The 21,043-nt window shown below is 36.2% G+C and overlaps 1 protein-coding gene across 3 annotated transcripts in view; it reads left to right on the top strand.

The window, feature by feature from the left end:
• rims3 (regulating synaptic membrane exocytosis 3) overlaps positions 1-21,043 on the top strand; it is a 61,773-nt gene that overhangs the window by 12,754 nt on the left and 27,976 nt on the right. For 2 of the 3 annotated variants that reach the window (XM_026942259.3, XM_053231442.1), the window contains exon 2: positions 733-1,012. In XM_026942259.3, the coding sequence (XP_026798060.1) occupies positions 772-1,012 (241 nt within the window). In that variant the 5' untranslated portion in view covers positions 733-771. The remainder of the gene's footprint in view (positions 1-732; positions 1,013-21,043) is intronic. The other variant, XM_026942261.3, reaches the window with a different exon arrangement.

Here is a 21,043-nt window from a genome sequence, read left to right as displayed (position 1 = left end):
GCCAGCTTGAGAAGAAGCTGGGTGTAGAGCACAGGGTCAGCCATGATACAGCGCCCCTGGGCCAGTTGAGCGTGAATGCCTTGTGACAGTCACATTGGCTACACACTATTATAGCTTATAGTTTGTCTCAGTAGTAGCTATATATATATATATATATATATATATATATATATATATATATATATATATATATAGCAAAGCAAACCATACTAGCTATATACATTCACCAGAGGCACCAATGGTCTCTGCTACATCATTCCAAGCTTTCTTTTTATTTGTATTGTGTCTATACACATTTAATGACAGGTCATATATTATAGGACAAGATGAAACGTTGATTATAACTTTTTCTATTTAGAAAATGGGAACTATTAAAGGACTGGTCTGAGGAATCATTCGAGTCATTTGTTTTGATTTGTTGCTTTACTGCATTATAGCTAGTTTGTATAGAATTGAGAAAAGCTCAATTCAAATGTTGCGAAGTCGCTTTGTCTTTTGTTGCTATCACTGCAATCATGAGCAAATGAATGGTCCCAGTCACTTTGTCACTTGCTAGTGTGAACGCAGGGTAACAGCAGGACAGTGCTGGGATTTAAACTCACAACCTTCTGATAAGTAACTCCTTGAGATGGAGGTACTTAATACATTGAATTCAGCAGTTTTATTCATATTTGGAGTGTGATTATTGGGGCACTGTCTAACCTACTCTCTTTTCACTCTGTCCTCTCTCAGCAGCCCAAATCCCCCTGTCTACAGGCCACGTGCCGGCCCATGATGCTCAGCGGTTCAGTGGACGTGCCCAGCCCTGGGGGGATGAGTGTGGCATCGGGCCGCAACGTGATACGCAGCTCAAGCATCAGTGGCACCATGTACAGCCTGGAGAAGAGCCCGAGCAGCACCGGGCCTGACACTGGGGGGATTAAAAAACGCCGCTCCAGCCTCGGGGCCAAGATGGTGGCCATTGTGGGGCTTTCACAGTGGAGCAAGAGCACGCAGCAACTCAACCAACAAGGTAAGATTGCGCACTCCAACTTGTCCGGCCTTTTCAGTTTTTGAGTTCTATGGACTGAGGAAAATCGTGTTAATCAGTCATTGTAACAGTTCAGATTTGTCCATGATTGAATCTGTTTTGTCTCTAAATTTTATTATCTATGGGGTTTAGCTAGCATAACTAGCAATTGCAAGTAGCTGTGTTTACTAATAAACTCAGTCTGGGTCCTTTTTTTGGTTAAATTCTCCATTTATTTATGTTTTTTACACAAATTTATGATATTGTAAAATATATGATTATGATTAGGCAATTATTGCGACTTAATAGCATGTTTAATTGTGAATAGAAATGATTATAGCTCACATCTGGGTTTGTGTGTAGATTTCTCACCCACATTGATACCCATCATCATCTTCATCTTTCTTTTGCTCCTGAACTCCATGCTTTTTTTTTTTGTTTTTTATTATGTCCTTGCTTTGTTAGCACCCATCTGCACCTGTCCTCTCACAGATTTACAGGTCAGTGTGACAAAACACTCTTCATCTTCCTCTGTCTCATTATCTTCTCCTTTCATCCTCTTCGTCTTCTTGTCACAGCCTCTTCTATCTCTCATAAAACACCTTCCATTTCTTCTCCTTCTATCCTTGGCCCTCTTCAATAGTCGCTCTCAGTTGAGCTTATTTCCAGAGGTAGTTTTCAGAGGATTCAATCGGTGCTTATTTTGGGATATGATGGAAGAGTGTAACTTTATTGTAATTCATGTAATGTTGGCATATACAGTATGGCATTCACACTTCGACCATATCCAATTTAAGAATCACAATTTTTTTAATATCTTTTATATATTTAGAAAACTGCTACATAATTAAAAATACATGAATATGAAAACATGCCATAAAAAGTGCACATTTTTCTGCTATGAAATATTATCAACATTTGATTACCGTTTGAAGAGTGAAATTAGCTCTGTCTTTTCGAGTGTGTATACTGTGTACGGCTCATGAGTCAGGTTCTGGGACAGGCCAACCTTCTGCCCAACCCGAGTGAGTCACGCTGAGAGTGTGTGTTGTCCAGCTTGGCAGTGAATCAGTGCTAACCTTGGCTTCTCCTTGGTTTAATCTTACACGCAGGAACCTGTGCTGTGAACATCTTGTCTGGAGGAAGTTGTCGGTCTGATCTGTGCTCTTTCTAGTTTTTTATGCTCCGTGATGGCAATTTCAGTGCTCTGTTATATGTTTGTTATGTGAGGGTTAATTTTACAGAGTGGATAAACCACACACGGTATAACTGTCACAGGGCCAACAGTGACACGCTCCGAGCCAACAGTGTCAACCGTGACCCAGCAGGGGACGAGAATGAGAGAGAGAGATCTGAGAGAGACTTGATTACCAGTGTGACTTGCAAGAAAGTGAAATTGAGCTACATTTCCCAATATATAATACAAAAAAAACCATGCAAATTTTTAAAAATTACTCCATTAATAAACGTTTAGTTGTCTATTGGAATAATGTTAATGGAGTGCACGTCTAGCTGCTCAATTTTGCCATTTATAATATGAAAAACAACACATTTTCTTTCCTATTATATTATTGTATTATCATTTATGTATCTGTTACCATAGTATTTAAACTTTTTTGGGGTTGGTAAATTATTAGACATGATTAGTTTTAAAGTAACTTAAAAACCCACACTTCATTATTAATGGAACTTTTATGGAACTAAAAATACTGAAAAAGTGTCTCTGACCGGATATGCAGCAAAATATAGAACTTGAAAATGAACATTTTTGTAATTTTTTGAGGTGATATTACAATAGATAACAATAGATAGCAAAAAATATGACAGTTTGTTTTCCATTTTAACAATAAATCTGTAAATATGTGAAAGGCAACATAAAAATAATACTTATTGCACTACAAACATTTTAGATTGGGAGGTGATTAGAAAAAAAAAGTGTTACCTGACAATTTTAAATAAATAAATAAATAAAGTATTTCTAGCATTAAATAAATAAAGTATTTCTAGCATTAGTGAGCAAACATCACTTTTGCTCCTCAACAGCCACCATTTTAAACTTTCAATGGAACCAAATCCCAGTTTTCTACATGTATTATAACAAAAGAGTGTGTTTCTATATACAGTAAAGGTCACTGCACAGTATGTTAAAATTATTAGCAGTGAAGCAGGTAGTAAGCGAAAGGCCATGAGTTCAAACCCTTAAACAACCTAAATGCGAGGTAATGGGCCTTGTTTTTACACTGAGCCCATGTGCAAAGCTCTTAACTCTCTGTGCTTGGATTGGATTCTCACATTCCCCAAAGGAACGAATGCAAACCAGTAAATATGTGGCTCTGCAGCACACAGCAGGGCATGGCCTCATGGGAGAGGGTGAAATGAACACAGAGATGTTTTTGTATAGTGAATTGTAAGCAGTCTTCTTCGATAAGAAAGTGTAGCATGTGTCTGTACCTGGTATATCATAATTCAAAACAAATGACTAATAACTGAGGTATTCCTAGTGAGCTACCTAGCAATGGGATACGGATACATGTAGAGCACTCCTGCGTCCTTTTAATATAACAGAAACCATTAGGAAAGATATTAAATATTTCTTAATTTAATGGATGAATCAAAGGGACCATGGAAGACACTGTATTAACACATGGAGTAATGTTCAATTTTGTACTCCTACATCCTTTTAATATAGAAGAAACCATTATTAAAGATATTAAATATTTCTTCATTTAATGAATGAAGAAAAGGGTCCGTGAGGAACATTGAGTTGAGTATGGAGTCATTTTTTAGAGCTCTGCCTTGACATCTCTGTATGTATATGTGTAGGTAGGCATGAAGATATGTAGGTATGCATGTATGCATGTATTGTATTTGTATTGCTTATTTATTTATTTATTTATTTATTGTTTAGACATGGGGTCATTTGTTTGGAGATTAGCCTTGACATTTGTTTGTTTGTTTGTTTGCTTCTTTAGGCATGGAGTAATATTTTTAGAGCTTTGCCTTGACGTCTATCTATCTATCTATTCACATTTACAAGTAAGGCACAATCTTGCTCAACAGTCTGACAGTGACTTTCCTGGGCTTTGAACTCATAAACTTCCAATGAGTTACGACTTAATAAACATATATCTGAGACTTTCTGCACTTTATTATTGAGAATGTGGAATAATTTAGCTTCATTTTCTGACATTTTTTTATTGCTGGGTTAATATTTTGGCATGTCAGTAGAAAAATGCAGCAGTTTCACTTGTCTAGGCTCTTTCAGTCTCTCTCTTGGTATCACTTTTTCTGGGGTCTAAATTGGTTGGTCTCAGTGACCTGTGCTTTCGCTCTGTGTCTGCTCAAGGCTGGTTGACCTTTTCAGTCTCTCGAGCACTGCCCGAAGGTTACAGGAGCCCGAGGGATATCTGGCCTATGTGTGATTAACCTGTCTGGGGCATTGGAGCCTTGGCCTGGTTTCTGTCTGCCCTTATGATGCTCTACATTTCACTTTGTCATGTATCCATTTGGGCTTTGTGTAAAACTGGAATTTATGAAACTGCACCCTTTTTCATATAAGACTGCTTATGAAAAATAGTGACACTTTTCATAAAATTGCAGAGTGACATCAAGCATGTTTGGTCTCCTGAACAATCACACCATGGAGGAGGACAGCATGTCAGTAGGGAAAAAAAACAGCTTCAGCCAGGGGTATTTAAATGTTAATGTTTTAACACTGAGATAACAATTTTGTTCATTTTGGGACATACATTAGTATGTAATGTCATGGACTAGTCCGACTTCTTCATACAGCATTCAATGTTCCAGCTACAGCTGTCTAATCGAGATATCCCTGCTGCAGAGAAAAAGTCCAAGGGGTGGGGCCGGATCTGATCCAACTCCCCTGTAAGCCTAACTCTAACCCACACGATGCTGTACAACACAAAAGCATACATTAAACACACTTATCCAACCTGAAACACGGAGTTGTCTCCACCCCCTGGACTTTTGGTTAGACTCCGCCCAGGTAGGAGGAGTTGGATCAGGTCCGACTCCACCCTATGGCCTTTTTGTTTTGCGAGGGGTACTTGGTCTAATCACAAATCTGAGAGAAAGTCTTAGCAAAAAAGCTGTTCTTATGAAGTTTACTTTCCAGCCCTGGAGCAATACAGTAAAATAAAGTAAAAAAAAACAAAATCTGCTTACACATTCCTGAGGGTTTTGTGGTATGTCTTCTTTTCTCAGTACAGACAGAATTACTGTTTGTGGGAATCGCACATACACTACAGATGCAGTGGAGAGAGGAGATTAGGTTGAAAATGCTGGTGTATTCCTTTAATATGTGCATTATATCAGGAATGAATGAGCTGGATTGGGTATTCACAAACTAACACACTGTAGCACATGGATTTTTTTAAGCCAGGCTTCTATAATGAGTGCCTTAAGAGGCAAGCAGACATTAATGTTTAGTGGTATATAAGGAAGCACGCTACATCTGCATGCCACCCGCCTCTGTCTCCATGGCGACGGCAAGACCTGTCCCGACGAACACGCCTGTCAAAAAGATCTGTCAATATTCTCATCCCGCTAACGAAGGGTGCGTGCTAAATTTAGATGCTCTGAGAAAGAGGCGATGAAGATGAGACCAGGCTGCTCCAAAATGTAACACACACACACACACACACACACACACACACACACACACACACACACACACACACACAGTGATATTCTGCAGGCTCAGTGCGCGTGCAGTTATGTGCTGATAAATTTCTTTTATCACAGTGATAAACAATGTCTAACCTTTCATCCCAGCTCCTGATGTTATCATAATAATCTCAGCAGTTGTTACACTCCTTTCAGATTTATAAAATGTCACAATCACTTGTTAGATTAAACCATGAGAAAGCCTTTAAAGAGCTCCAAAGAGCAAACCGACTAACATTAGCTAGCGAATTATCACTAGCTAGCAGATTGTTAGATTGAAGTAATCTGAAGTATCTGAATTTGACCAAGCGAGCAAATATAATGGTAAACAAAACAATAATGAAAATGTGAAGCATTTATGCTATGCCGTTTGAGTCACATTTTAAGCAGGATTGCTTCATGTTCTTCAGAAATTTCTGAAGAGAAATAAAACTAAGCTAAATCATAAAATTAAAATCATAGCTCAAAATGGTTTCTTCAGAAAATGTGTCAAGTTAGCTTTTGTTAGCTAGGTAGCAGTCAACATTATGAATGCTTTAAATGCCTCTCAGAACTCCTGTCAGTCTAGCACATGTTAGTGTTAGCATTGAGATTTTTTAACTTTTGTGAGCATGACTTCAAAGTCTTCTCAGAAATCCTATGAATATGACCTAAAATCCTCTCAGAAATCTTGTCAGATTAGCACATGTTAGTATTTGTTTTGAGATTATTAACTGTATGAATATGCTTAATCTGAACTCCTCTCAGAAATCCTGTCATGGTTGGCACATGTTAATATTAGCATTGTGATTGTTAACTTTTATGTATATGACCTGAAAATACTCTCAGAAATCCTGTCAGGTTAGCGCACATTAGCATGGAGAAAATCTTTAAAAGAGGATAAAAATCCTCTTAGAAATCATGTTCGGTTAGAGACTGTTCATTATCTGGCTAGTGTTAGCCTTAGCATCATCAACATTTATAAATATGACCTAAAAATTCTCTCAGAAATTTGCTGTGTGCCTTTTTTTTATATATGGCCTTGCTGTAAATGAGACCTCAGTGGGTTTATTAAACGTGTGCTCATATTTTAAGTAGAATATTTGCACAGTAATTTAATGGTCTATCTGTTTTTATAGTGTCCTCTCCACTAGTCCCACACCTTCAGCTGTTTCACACCAACCATAAGTGCAAATAGAAAAAAAACCAACAACACTGAATCAGTTTTTTTCTATCAAGTGGATATACTGTGTCCTAATGAGAGTCAGTATAATACCTATATGTTTTTCTAACTTTGGTTATGACTTAAAATGATTAAAATAATACTAAAAAGGTGTTTTAACATGTCTATATGTCACTATAACAAGGAAAAAGGTGGATGAAAACTGATCATATATATATATAATATATACAAGTACACCATGGTGCTGTTGAATTCTCAAATCTGATTGGTCAGAAGTGTTGATTGATTTTCTATAACAGTAGCTCTGACAGTAATTCCAGCTGTAATTAATTAATGAATAAAAAAATGTAATCACTGGTAATTTACAATAGTATAAGAGGAATAAAACACTTTGAGACATTTTGTTGTTGGAAAATACACAACTTCAAGGTGCTAGCAGTAACCCGACTTTGCATTGGGCCACATCACACCGCCCCGTCATTGATTATTTTCCCGTAGCAGCATTTTATTGGTTACTTATTCACCATAACTATTGTAAAACCTTTTAAAAAGTCCCTCTATTCCCTGTTTTTAACCACAGCCTCCTGCCTCAATTCACTTGTGGCAGTCAAGGTGTAAAATTACACGGACAGACGACACACCGATCGATTTATCGATCCAAAGGTCAAAGCAGGTGTCGACAAGCATTCCACATCACACTGCAGGCAGCTGTTACTTTACAGTCCAAACATCTCCGTCCACTGCCAATTCATGCTAAACTAACGCAAAATTTTACTTTACAGAGACAAAAATAGATTGCTGCGTGAGAAGAATCCTCATAAAAAAGGAAATGTACTCTCATGAGGAAAAAAACAACAACTTTTAATCTAGATGCTATCATCTGCCCCTCAAGAGATCCATTAAAGGTTAGAAGTAGAACCTTACAACCTTTCAGAAAAGGTTTCTTTAGAAAGGTAGCACCATTAACCATCCAAAGACACTGAGACACTGAGAGATTTTTTTTTCAAAGAGCGTATCTGAATATCCTGTTTGTTTTTAATTGTCATGAACTCATATATTTCTTTTATAGATTTACACGTCTTGTAACAAACTAACACCTGGTTTTCAACGTATCAGTGTACTGCCAATTGCATTATTTTACTACTTTCAAGCATGATGAGATCATTAATGTCATTAATGCTTGGAAACATTAATGTACTATTAACATACAATTGGAAAAAAAACCCAGAATTTTCCTGTAGTAATATTTCTGATATTTTAATCTATTTTAGTTTTGTGTTGTTAGTGTAGCTGTATTTAAGCATTGTTTTGTTTCCTAAAATGAATTTTATGTGCCTTTGTTTTTCCCCTGTAATTTTTTTAAGCCTTACATTCACATGAGGCCATTTTAATGCCAGTCATCTGTGAATTCACAGAAATGATTTGTACTTGTGTAATATAAAAAATATACTTGTAGAATACAAATAAATATACTTCTAGAATAAAAAATAAAAAACCATAGCTGAATTTTTTTTTTTTAAATCTACTTGTAGGATATGATGGCAGACGTTAGTGATGTTACCCTTTGTATCGGACCTTCAAACCTTTTAATTCACTTTACAAGCTTTGGTTTGATTAATCACTGCTGCAGTGTTAATTGCGATAATCATCTTGTGTTGAGTCTTGTATGAGGGGAAGAAAAGAAATATGATACATCATTGCTTTAATGGGTTCTATATGATTCTCCAACATTTCGCCTCTTGTTGCTCTTTTCGAGAGAGAGTTTAATCCACTGTACCACCCTAAATAACTGCTGAGTGTGTCTGTATTGGACAGGCTGTGTCAAGAGCGACGTAATTTCTCACTATATGTGGTTGAGTAACAGGTACAGAGATACGGTGGAGCGTGACGTTTTTTGTTCAGCTTTATTCTGGGCACGCAAAAGAAAACGCGAGTACAGAACAAAATGATAAAGCGGTGACTCATCCTCTCACTGTTCCATTCCTGATCTCCTGATGAGCCCTGAGCTCCTAAAAACAAGTCGTATGGGCACTCACATAGGGCCTTGAAGAATGTTAACACCCTGAAGAGTTAAGACACTCACAAGAGTGGAGCTAGGAGCTAGGATTCGAACCAACAGCACACAAACACTCATTAGTTAACATTGTGTATAAGAAACATTGCATGACAAAGTTAATAGCAGTATTATTAACTGCTTAATCAGCAAACAACCTTCTCCTGCATTAGTCTGAGCTTTATTATGAGAATTAACAGCTAATACACACACACACACACACACACTTTTGCATCTGGTTAAATTAATGCTAATTTCCTTTAAGAAGAGTAATGCTGTGTAAATGTAATTAACCTTGAATTGAAAATGACATTCTGCAACAATAAATAACATTTTTATTCATGGCAAGACACTACAGGTAAAAAAAAAAAAAAAAAAACAATTTTGGTCATGTCAGTAATTTTTCACATTTTTGGATTGCATCTGTAACATCTCATTTCTTAAACTTTGATAATAAAATGATCAAAACTAAACCGAGAAACACTGATTTTGTCCTCTCAAGACCTCTGCACTCTCTGAAACTTTTTTAAGCTCCGTCAGTCACTTCCTGTCATATGTTTCACAGTCACTTCCTGTCATATATCCCTTATACGCTTGTTTTCTGATATATACAGTACAAAAGTCTTAGGCACATGCAAAGAAATGCAATTTGATGTTTCTACATTAAAAAAATACAGTAAAGAGCAGTAAATAGTAATTAATGAGACAAAGTCTCAATTAAAGAAATTAATTTCTAAGTCACAATGTGACAACTGTTTACTTAAAAAAAAAAATAGTAGTCTGAGGTACAATGTGTGCAGTTTTATAAGGAAATGAGCTGTAAGTGTTACTGAGCATCGTGCAGAACCAGCCACAGTTCTTCTGGAGACTTTTACTGTCACATTTGCTTCTTATTTTTGTAGCGAAACCCAGCAGCCTTCATTTTTTTTTTTTTTTTGTCTTAAAAGTGTCTCTTATGGAATCTGCTGCTTTCTTTACTGACATACAAACATTTTTCAGTAACATTTACTTTTGTGCTGGAAAACTAATGTTTGGAATCTAAAATGTTTTTGTACTGACTCGATAATGTAGAAGTCATAAAATAAAAAACTATAACAAAGTTCGTGCTTAAAAAAATAGGGTGCCTAAGACCTTTGCACAGTACTGGATATCAAGTTATGTGTCATTATGCTATACATTTCAATTTCCTTTGTAAAGTTTATAAATGGCACTAACTAGAGTGGGTTTAAAGCTTATGCTTCCACACGATACGATGCGATTTCAATTCATAAGACAACGATTTGATATTTGATGGTACCATTGAATCTGCTATGATACAATACATTTCGGTTTGATTTAGTTGTCTCTGATCGATATGTGACCAACTTTGGTAAGAATCTGGTTGTTAACCTATCGTTAACTGATGACATACAGAAGGACTACAAAAAATGTCACAGTGTTACTGCCACATCAGCATGCTAGTCTAATAAATTATTTACACATCAGTATAAAACCATGAATTATTTTGTTGCATCAATTCATTTAAATTACTGCCTTTTAAATCGATGCGTCTTTCCAAGTCAACGGATCATTACACCCTTAATTTTTAAAACTGGGTTTCAGGGTTTTTTTTTCTACAGTCTGAACCAAAGATCTCAGTTTCTAGATGATCTGCATTCATGAACTTTTACTGTATCTTCATTCCTATCCCTATTTAGAAAGATATTACTGAGAAATTTCCCAAAATGTCGATTATTGCTGGATTTACGTTATATTTTACATGGACAAAATGGCATAAAATAATTTGGTATCACTTTCTATGATTATTATATGTATAATGACCTATAAATACATTCATATCCTGTTACAGTGCATTCATTAGGGATAATATACTTTATTATAATTATTTATTAATTTAATTATTTATTATTTAAAAAAATCTAAACAAGTCTTATGATCCTTTATACAATGCCGCTTGGTTTCTTTGTTACTGATGTAATAATGTGTTATGAACGCTACTTATAATATAATATAATATGCACTACTTAATGCATAATGAAGATAGCTATAAAGTGTAATGCATTTTCATAAATAATTATAATGATGTTGATAATTCCTTATGACTGCAATATAACATGATATGAATGTGTTCATAGTTCACTATAACTATGACCTTCATAGAAAGTGTTACCAAAAATGTTTTTTATAATAGTGAATGGAATTTTATTCTTAAGGAATAAATTCACGTTAAGTACTTTGTCACGTTAAATTCGTAAATGTAATGTATATTACATTAGACAAAGCTTCATTTGCATAAATTAATTTTTGAAAAACTTCCAATAGAAAAATACCTGTAAGAATATACACTACTGATCAGGAAATCTGAAAAAGTGCAGGACTGTAGTTCCTTTCGAATTCTTTAAACAAAGCTCGGTTTCAAGCTGCCGATTTTTAAAGCGCCTAAAGATGAAGTACTTTGTGTCTGCCACTTTGTGATCATTTGTTGCTGGAGTGAGTCACGCTGGTGTCATCGTTATTGAGCTGCCATTAAAGTCAATGTAGTGAGCACGGTTAGTCCTCCAAAGCGGCAAAATTCAGGCCAATTATGCTTTTCACTTCAACTCGCTGACTGTCATTGATCTGCCTGCGCTGACGCTCTCAGACGTCATGAGGACCATTTGCTCGGTCAGAAGCATCCATTTCTAATCGGTAAAATCTCTGGGATGACATAGTGAGCTATTTTTTTTATCACCTTCCTCCTTTCTTCCTCAGTTGTGTGCTCTTGCCAAATATGATCTCAGAGTGTTTTGGATTTTTATCTTCTTTCAGATGTGTGGTCTTGTTTCTTTTCTTATCACCTCTCACATGTTGTTCCATTCATCACCATTCTTAATCTCTGCTTTTCTCTCTCTCTTTCTCCTTTTAGCATCTGGTTTTCAGCAGTCCAGTTCAGACTAACATTATTACTAGCAAGATCTTGCAGTATTGCTAAAGCATTTTATTCAGCCTATACCATGCAGTAGTATATTAATTTATTATATAAAATCATTTGACATGTATATGACTACAAGTATTATAATTTATGCATACATGCCTAAACAACTACCTAAAAATCATTATTTTCTAAATTTTAGACAATCTTGGTATATATGCCATGCTATCTGTACTTCCCATCAGTGCCAAAGTCCTCGCCAGATTTCATAATTTAATTGGGTTACGTTAATATTACATGAATTGATCGGTCTCAGTCTACATAATTCAATGTGGTAATTTGAAACTTGTTTAAATTAATTTTAGAATACGCATTGAAATCATGTTTTGATAAGAAACTTAATATTTTTATCTAAACTATACGTAATATGTTCTCTTAAATCTGACTGACCACATTCCATTTTTTTTCAATGTAAAGGATTGCGTTACAGTTATATAGCTACAGAAGAAGGATTTTACAAGTGATGAAAACCTGACACCCATGATCATATTTCTAAATTTTCTGAGCATGAAGGATTTGCGTGGCAGGCGATACGTTTGTTTGCAATCTTTACGAATCGAAAATGAATCTCCTTGTGTGATCGCTGCCATTTTGAAAACTCCTTCAATTTTATTGTGTCTGTATTTTCTTAAGAAGATTCCTTTTACAAGATTACATACAATACGTCTTCAATCCTCCCTGTCATGCTGCCTTGTAGCTATATTAGCTAGCTAGCTAGCTATGTTATCGTTAGCATGAGTTATCTTTGTAGTTTTGTACGCTACATTTTTGTCAGTTTACAGCTCAGCACAGGAAGGAAGAGTTAATGTAATTATTAGCGCTCTCAGTAGTCTTTTCCTCAAGCTTCTCTTGCTCGCTCTGTCTCATTTTATCTTTGCTTTATTCTTGGGTAGGTGTGTGCCATAGTTATCAAACTCTAGTTGTTGCTGCTGCTGTATCAGAGCCTTGGGGAAGTGTCTGTCAATCAGCCCGTCACTTTGAATAAGTCAATATCTAAACAGACAAATAGCAGGGTGAAGAAGAGTACAATCTATAAAATACCAACCCACCACACACGAACACACAGCTCAGGGATTTGGATATATTTTTAGAAATAACTTTGAAAGCTGTTGCTCTACAAGTCTGAAATCTGCCTAGTGTCTTGTGCGGCACTGAAACACAGCCATGATTGCAGTTGATTAGCTCATAATCGTGGCCTTAATATGATACCTTTCTGTTGTAGGCTTTAAATCTACAGCCATATTGCTGAATGTACACACATACAGACACTCTAATGTTCTTTCTTAGCATCTAGCTTTGCAATAAGCTTTTAGCTCTGACATGCTACTGAGCGGATCTGGGAATTCACTTAGGAACGCTGGTACAGTGGCTCACGCCAGTGCCAGCGAGCGCTAAATATAGCCCAGTAAGTGACAAGGAGTGAAAGACGCATGCATTAAAAAGGGCCAAAGGGAATGAATCACCACAAACCAGCAGTGCTAAGTTCAGCCACTGAGCCGGGGATCACATTAGAGCAGGCACAACACATTAGGCAGAAAGATTGTTGAGTTGTTTACTACTTTACTTTTACATTTATTCAGTTAGTAGATGCTTTTATTCAAGGAATTATTCAAGGAATACAAACACAGAGCTGGTAAAGGAGCAGACTGATGCTACACGTACAACAAAATTAAGTTTTCACCAAGCAAGAGACAATTATTGGAAGAACACACACACACACACACAGTCAGATCCTCCAACTAGGAAAAGTACATTCATTCATAATATAGTATACTTTATACTTTTGCACATTTTTAATTACATAAATTATAATATAGTAAATAAAGTGTACATCTTTACATAATATCTTTGCATATGCCGGTCTGGGAAAAGCCATTAGATTAGATTAGATTAGATTCAACTTGATTGTCATTGTGCAGAGTACGAGTACAGAGCCAGCGAAACGCAGTTTAGCATTTAACCAGAAGTGCAAATAGCAATATATGACATGTTAGCTGTCCAAAAAAGATGAAAAATCAGATTTTGTCCAACATACTTTGACACCACAACTTCAAGAAACCATAAATATGTTTCACCAAAACGATGTTTATTTTTTTCTGTTCTTTTCATTTTCCTTTAAAAATAATAATGTGTAAGCAGCTAGGTAAGTAAGTGTGATTTCCTCACACAGTGAATGTCATGTTTTGATTAAGTTCTTCAATTTAGATTAATTCAGTAATCAGTATCTCCATATCTTGAATGCTATTGGTTGTTGTGTACGTCAGTCAAGCACTTCAACATGACCTCATTCTTAGTTCCTGATTCAGAAGGAAGTACTTCAGTATATGGAACCATATCACAGCTAAGAAGCCATTTCATGGGGATTTCATTCGGACTGCGGCGCAGGAGCATCACAGACATTTCGACAGTCAGTATCTGATTAAATACTGGCTTATGTTTGTACAACAAGTAGCTTTCCAACAACTTGATCAAAGCAAAGCATGACATTCACTGTTTGGGGTAATCACAGTTAGCTAGCAATGAATTAGACATCTTTAGGCAAACTGACTGTAACCTGGTTTGCTAAACTGGCCCCTTATACAACATGATCTTTACATGAAGATAGCTAGTTCAAGATTAAAAGTGAATTAAACTTATCCATGTCATTTTGGTGAAATATATTTATGGCTTCTTAAAGTTGAGGTGTCAAAATATGATATAGGCAGAAAAACTCACTTTTGGCCAAAAACTGAAATGATCAAACACACCAACATCCGTCTCCGCCCAACTTTTGCCTGGGCGAGACTAATGAAACCAGTGCAACGACTCAAACCCGTGAATCTTAACATATGGTAGATTATCATTCCTCTTATGCTGTCTGCTAGATATCTGCTCTTGCTCTGCTCTCTGCCTGTGTCTGTGTATTTGGCTGGAATAACTGTCCACCTCTCCTGGGTGTATAGCTTTTAACTAATATGTGTGAGAGAAGAGCTCTTAGGGGCCGTGATTGAGGAAATTACAGGGCAGGTGAGTGTTTCTGAGTGTATCTCAATCAGCCATTCTAACTGAAGTACCGCTGGTCTTTATTATATGGACTGCTGATATACACACACACACAAATACACACACACACACACACACGGCTGACAGAATGAACTTTCTTTACATTAGGTCTGTCTGTGGATTTAATGCATAAGGAAAAAAATGAACTGATGGAAAATGACAGTGTTTTCATGTATGTATGTGTCAAAAATTCAAAATGGAGATGTTCTTGCAGCAGATGTTTCAAGGAGAGACTTTTCAATTTATGCCCTCATGACACGTTTGCAAATCGAAAACAAAATTTTGACATCAGTGCCTGTCCAATTTCTTTGTGTTTTATTTACAATCCAAGCTGTACATAAACCTGCCATCAGGAAGAGAACGGTTTTTGGGGCTTCATTTCCATCAGTCTTATTTTTATTCCTACTAATTGAAATAAAAATAATATACTGTATGCTATAAAATATATACAAAGGTGGCCTGGGGGCATTAAACAGGTTCAAAATGGAGAATTGAGCCTGTATGTTTAGTAAATGCTTAGGTCTGACTTTACACTCAGTAGCAACAGTGTGTGTGTATCTGTAGCACAGCATTGCACCAGCATGTGTATGTGCATGACATTTGATGGTGATAAATGATTCAGTACTGTAATATCAGTGAGTATTAGGAAGAGATTTAGGCTGCATTAAGAACCTGGACACCACCAAATGGCAACTTGTCACAAGGATTTGCAGTATACATTTTAAAATATTCTAAACTGGGCCACTAAGTGCTTTTGCATGTAGAAAATATTATAAAGTTTTAGACCTAATCAAATGTGATCAGTTGTAGGCCTTTGTAATGAATCATACATTTATCGTTATTGTGATACAAATTTCCACTGTAAAGGCATTGTGAAGGGCTAGGATAATGAAACAGCATAAAACTTGTAAATAATGATGAGTCTGAGGAGATGGTTTAGCATCCATCCATCCAATACTAATACATAATCCAAAATTCAAAATGGTGGAGCAAGTAAGGGTAAGAAAATGACCAGAAAAGCACAGGATAAACTAAAGAGGAGTCAAATGAACAGACAAACAGTCTCAATACATTCAAGGCTAACAGGGATGAACAAGAACTAAGAACTTGTGCAACTAGAGAATTGGCAAGACTTCGCAGTAACTACTGAAAACTGTAAAGATGTGAACTGGAAATGGGGGTCAGAGGTCATGCTAGTACCCAGGAGAGCATGTCTTCTGTGGCTTCTGTTGTTTCTTGTTGGCTGGTTGAAATCATAGCACTTTATTTGTGAATTTTTTTTATGGTTGAAAAAAAAAAATAGTTCTTCCTGTCTGTCATATTTATATAAAGATGGTGCTTTGTGTATTTTCCACTTGCATACAGAACATGAGGCTTGCTGGTCCCTCAGCGATTCTCTGAAAGGTTTGTACAGGCGAATATGATGTTGGATAAGCGTTAGCTGATGCGTCACACTCGAGAGAATTGTGGTATCGGCTGCTTGGAGAGTGCGATGATTAAGTTATGACAGGGTCTCAATATCTGCCCTGATTTATCTCACTATGAATCATTCCTGAGCCTTGGGAGGAAGCACTTATATGCAAATACCCCTACTTGATATTCTTTAAATAATGGTACACTCTGTGCTGTACCTACACACACACCAGTCTGTATATGGACATGGTATTTCATCACACACTTTTGAAGACCTTTTAAAAGCCATGCGTTCAATAGCACAAACCAATTATGCATAAAATATAAGCAGACCTGCTGTGAGCCTACTGAACTCTGAGTTCATTTGATTCTGAGAAGATTCTGAGAGTAGCATCATGTCAGATAACTTACTACACACTTCTATAAAGTTCTGATTGTTAAAGACAACCAGAATCTGACCATTTACCTTTTTAGCTCATGTCAAATTTGTGGAATTGTGAATTGTGAGCGGGACAAATAAAACAATCCTTTTATGATGTTTCATCTCTGTCTCCTCCCTAAATTGCTTGAGATGTTCATATGGTCGAGCACAAACATTGGCCTTGGCATTTGAGTCACCACCAGGCTCACATAAATATGACTAAAAAAGGAACTAAATTTCCATCTTTTTCCTCCATATCTGTCTCCTGCATTAGCAGGATTTTGTCTGCTTCCACCTCCTCAACTGCTGGTGCTGTTGTGGGAGGCGAGTGGTTCTCCTCCATCGACTGCTGGTTAGAGTCTCCATGTTTGTTTTGGATCAGCCACTTTTCACAAGCCAGTTACATCCTGATGGATGGAAACAAAGTCCCTCCTACCCAAATATGCCCGTTCACTGACTATCCATTTCACGTTGTCTTTAAATGTTTTGAAGAAAGCATCAAATGATCTCCAGTCAAACAAAGACGATGAGTTACTGTTGTTATTCTCAGACCAAATTGAAGATCTCTGTGATTTAAAAAATTATATTAAAAAATGAGATTTCGCAAGTTGAATGTTGAAAATGACTTTTAAAAAAGGATTAAAGAAATAAGCCAGCAGGTTTAAGCTAATCTTTATCCAGTGCATTTCTAGTGTCTGTGTGATAACCTTAGACTAGAAGTTTGACTTGATTTACTGTAACAAGAAAAGAACAGAGCTGTTTACTCAAAAATTGATTATAATGGAAATCAAAGGGCAGTTGTTGAATTCGGTTAATAAGCATGTATTTCAGTAGAAATACAAAATTTAATCCTTGAATCTGTATAATCTTGCCTTTTAGAGATGGGAATACCTTTTCAAAGGTAAAATATTCATGGTTTTTATTATAAACGCGATGTGTTTTATGTAGTTACATATGTTGAACATTACTAGAATTCAGTTCGGAGTAAATAGACTTTTTCTTCTTTTCTCATGACAGGGTCGACAACATTTATAAAAAATGTTGTGCATGATAATCACACAATCACGTGGTGGTGATTAGGTTGAAAAATGCCAGAATATTTTTTGAAAGTGGGTTATTTTTGGCGTAGTGGCTAATGCTACAGAGTGTCATGTATGAACGCAATGTACAAAGTGTTTTTGCTGATATTGTGTCCCACAACTGAGTTTGTGTATTTAAGCTGTACTGAGTGCTCATGAAGTGCTTCTCTTACTGCTGTGTTTGTGCATTAGCTGAGTCTCCGTGCAGCTTTCATGTAGAGCTGATAAATCAAAAAGCTCAGGCCTTTTGGAGGAGTGTGTCGTTTTTTTGATGATTTGATTAGGGCTGGAATGATACAGAAGTCAATATCATACTTTTTCAGCATATCACGGTATCTTCATAGCATCCTGTTTACAAATAACGATGAAATTTGGTTCTGATGTCATTATTTAGATCAATTTATACCACGGTTCTTGTTGAATGTGTGATTCTTATAGGTCAGAAGTTTCTATAACAGCATCTTTGGTAGTAGTTCCAGCTACAAGGCAAATCACAGGTTTATATTAAACCACTCTTTCTAATATAATATTGTTTAGGTAAGAGCTTACACAAGGACTCTTTGCCATGCTCTTATAGGAAAATAATCGAGGATGGGGTGGTGTGATGTGGCCCAACATGAAGCAGAGTTACTGTTACAACCCTGAAGTTGATTGTTTTCCAATAACAGCATGTTGTGAAGAGTTTTATTCCTCTTATACCACAGCAATTTGCTGATTACATTTATTTGTTAATAAAATAATTATCCTTTTATAGTTTAGTTTCCATTCATAGCCATGTTTCATTCTTTATATAGCAGACCTGCTATCACATTTAATGATTATCCTACCTTCAGCTTATACACACTCTCACGGACACAGATACAAGCTCTTAGGTGGTGTATATATCAGGGCAATGTTGGCAAAAACAAGTACACAGAATTGCGATGTAATCTGACACACACACACACACACACAAACTAACTCAATTTCGCTCCAACACAAGCTGCACTAAAGCTCCCACAGGGTGCCATATGTGAGGGGTGCAGAGACACACAGAAGCCAAAACAAGGCTACATATCATTTCACCAACAAATCTGTCTCCTTTCATCCACCCTCTTCTTTCTCCTCATTATTTCATCCTTATTTTACTAGGTCTAATTTAAGCCTCATCACCATGCACTCATAACTGATCTAGTGTAATGATTCACAATGTATATAAAGAGTTTCATGAGCATGGCTAGGCTAGTCAGTTAAGCACATTGCTCAGATTTATGCTAATGCTGTGAAAGTGTGAATGGGCTAAGTGCTTGTAGACACCATTTCGTTTTGTGCTTCTGTTTACTTGAGTTTTCTGTGCTCTTTGTACAATTATCTTACACTTGTTTCTGCTAAGTAGATGGGTTTCTCAGCATGCTAATTAACTAGGTTGTTATCCAACTAGCACAATAAAGTAACAGGGTTTAGCTCTCGCGCTCGGAATGTGGAATTTAAAGCAAAATGTTTTTTCGTTATTGTTTTTATTATGTTTTTATTATTTATTTTCCTAAATTTATTTTCCAATTTTTTTATATTTATGCTCATAGTGTACATAGCTTTATAGTTTCTTTATATTTATGCTTCTCATTTCATAACTTTCTCTTCTCTCTTTTACTTTCTTATCTTATCTTACAATGTTTACCTTACTGATATTATTTTTATTTCTTGCATTTTACTGTTATTACTAAGTACCATACACCAAGACAAATTCCTTGTACATGTAAACCCACGGTACTTGGCAGTAAAGATGATTCTGATTCTGATTATCAGAGTTTTGGAAATCGTTGTAAATCACAAAATGCTCTGAAAGAATTACTCCACTAGTTTTTTAAGCTAATTTCTATCCACTGCATCCTTAACATTCCTCCTTTACAGCAATTAAGAGATGTGACAGCGATAATGAGATCTAATACTCATCATTTTGCATTCATTGTTTATATGGTGTGAGATATTATCATGCTAGCTAATGTTCGAGAGATCAGCAATAAAGATTTTCTTAGTTAATTTTAGCTAATTGGTTCCTTGGTGAAAGAGGCTCTAATTTACAATCAGTAACTAAAGTCAGTTTGTGATTTGAGGCAAATATCTTTCATCTGTGAATTTTTCATGTAGTTTTAGTTTAATACTTTAAGTAAATGTAAGAGTTTATACTTTTCTACTTTGATGTGAGTGAAGAATTTGAAGCTGTACTTCAGCTCTTATTAGACAATCTATTTTAATGAGGAATTGCACTTTTACTTGATTAAAGAATCAAGCGGCATGACTGTCCTCTTCACCCAGCCTATCAGCCATTACTCAATCTCTGCTGCCCTGAAGGCTTCCCTAATGCCAGCTGACATTTAGTCCCAACCTCACAACAAGCAGCTTTCCACCAGCGAGTGCTCTGCTTCAAAGATTTGCCAAAACAACGGTCTAAATGCTAACCTGTAATGTCCCAACATCCTTCAGAAGCAATTCTCCTCAGGCCAAAAGGTCAAAGTGGCATTAAAGGCTTTCCCTTGACACAAACATCGTTGTGCACCAAAAGGTTTTATAGGCTCTCTTCAGTGTTATTAGACGTGCTGATACATCACAACAATTGCCTAATGTTTTATTGTGATTTATGATTATAATGTTATTGTTTCTAAAAAAAAAACAGTTGTTTACCTGCATGTTTCCTGGCTTAGCTAAAAAAATCAATAGTTATTTCTTGCAATAAAGAACATGCTAAGTAATAAAGCTAGCTAATTACATCAAGCTAGCATGTTAGCATTATGCTGCCTGTCAGGTCATGTGACATTAGCAAGCCGAATTTAAGCATGGAAATTACTTTAAGTAATCAAAAAAATACATAAAAAAATACAACTGTTCAAAAGAAAATGTTAGCTATAAGACTATTTCTGGACTACATTTTAATTTTAAAGAATTTAATAAATGTGTTTTTATTCTTATTTGTAAAGAAGAAGAATGGCATTAATAGCAGCACTATCTACCCTCTTCCGCATACATGAGCTCACAGATGCCCATGACTGGCTAGTGTCTGTGGGATTGACAGAGGAAAGAGTGTCGCTCCCATCGAGAAAGCATGGCCATATTTGCACTCCTGAATTACACCACAGCTCTGCTGAATTCTCAAATCTGATTGGTCAGAAGATATTAATTAATTTTCTATAAGAGCAGCTCTGACAGTAGTTTGAGCTGCTGTCAAATCAC

The sequence above is a fragment of the Pangasianodon hypophthalmus genome, chromosome 29, assembly GCF_027358585.1.
Source record: "Pangasianodon hypophthalmus isolate fPanHyp1 chromosome 29, fPanHyp1.pri, whole genome shotgun sequence".
NCBI lineage: Eukaryota > Metazoa > Chordata > Actinopteri > Siluriformes > Pangasiidae > Pangasianodon > Pangasianodon hypophthalmus.
Note: the sequence above shows the minus strand (reverse complement) of the source record. Positions and strands in the feature narration are given on the sequence as shown.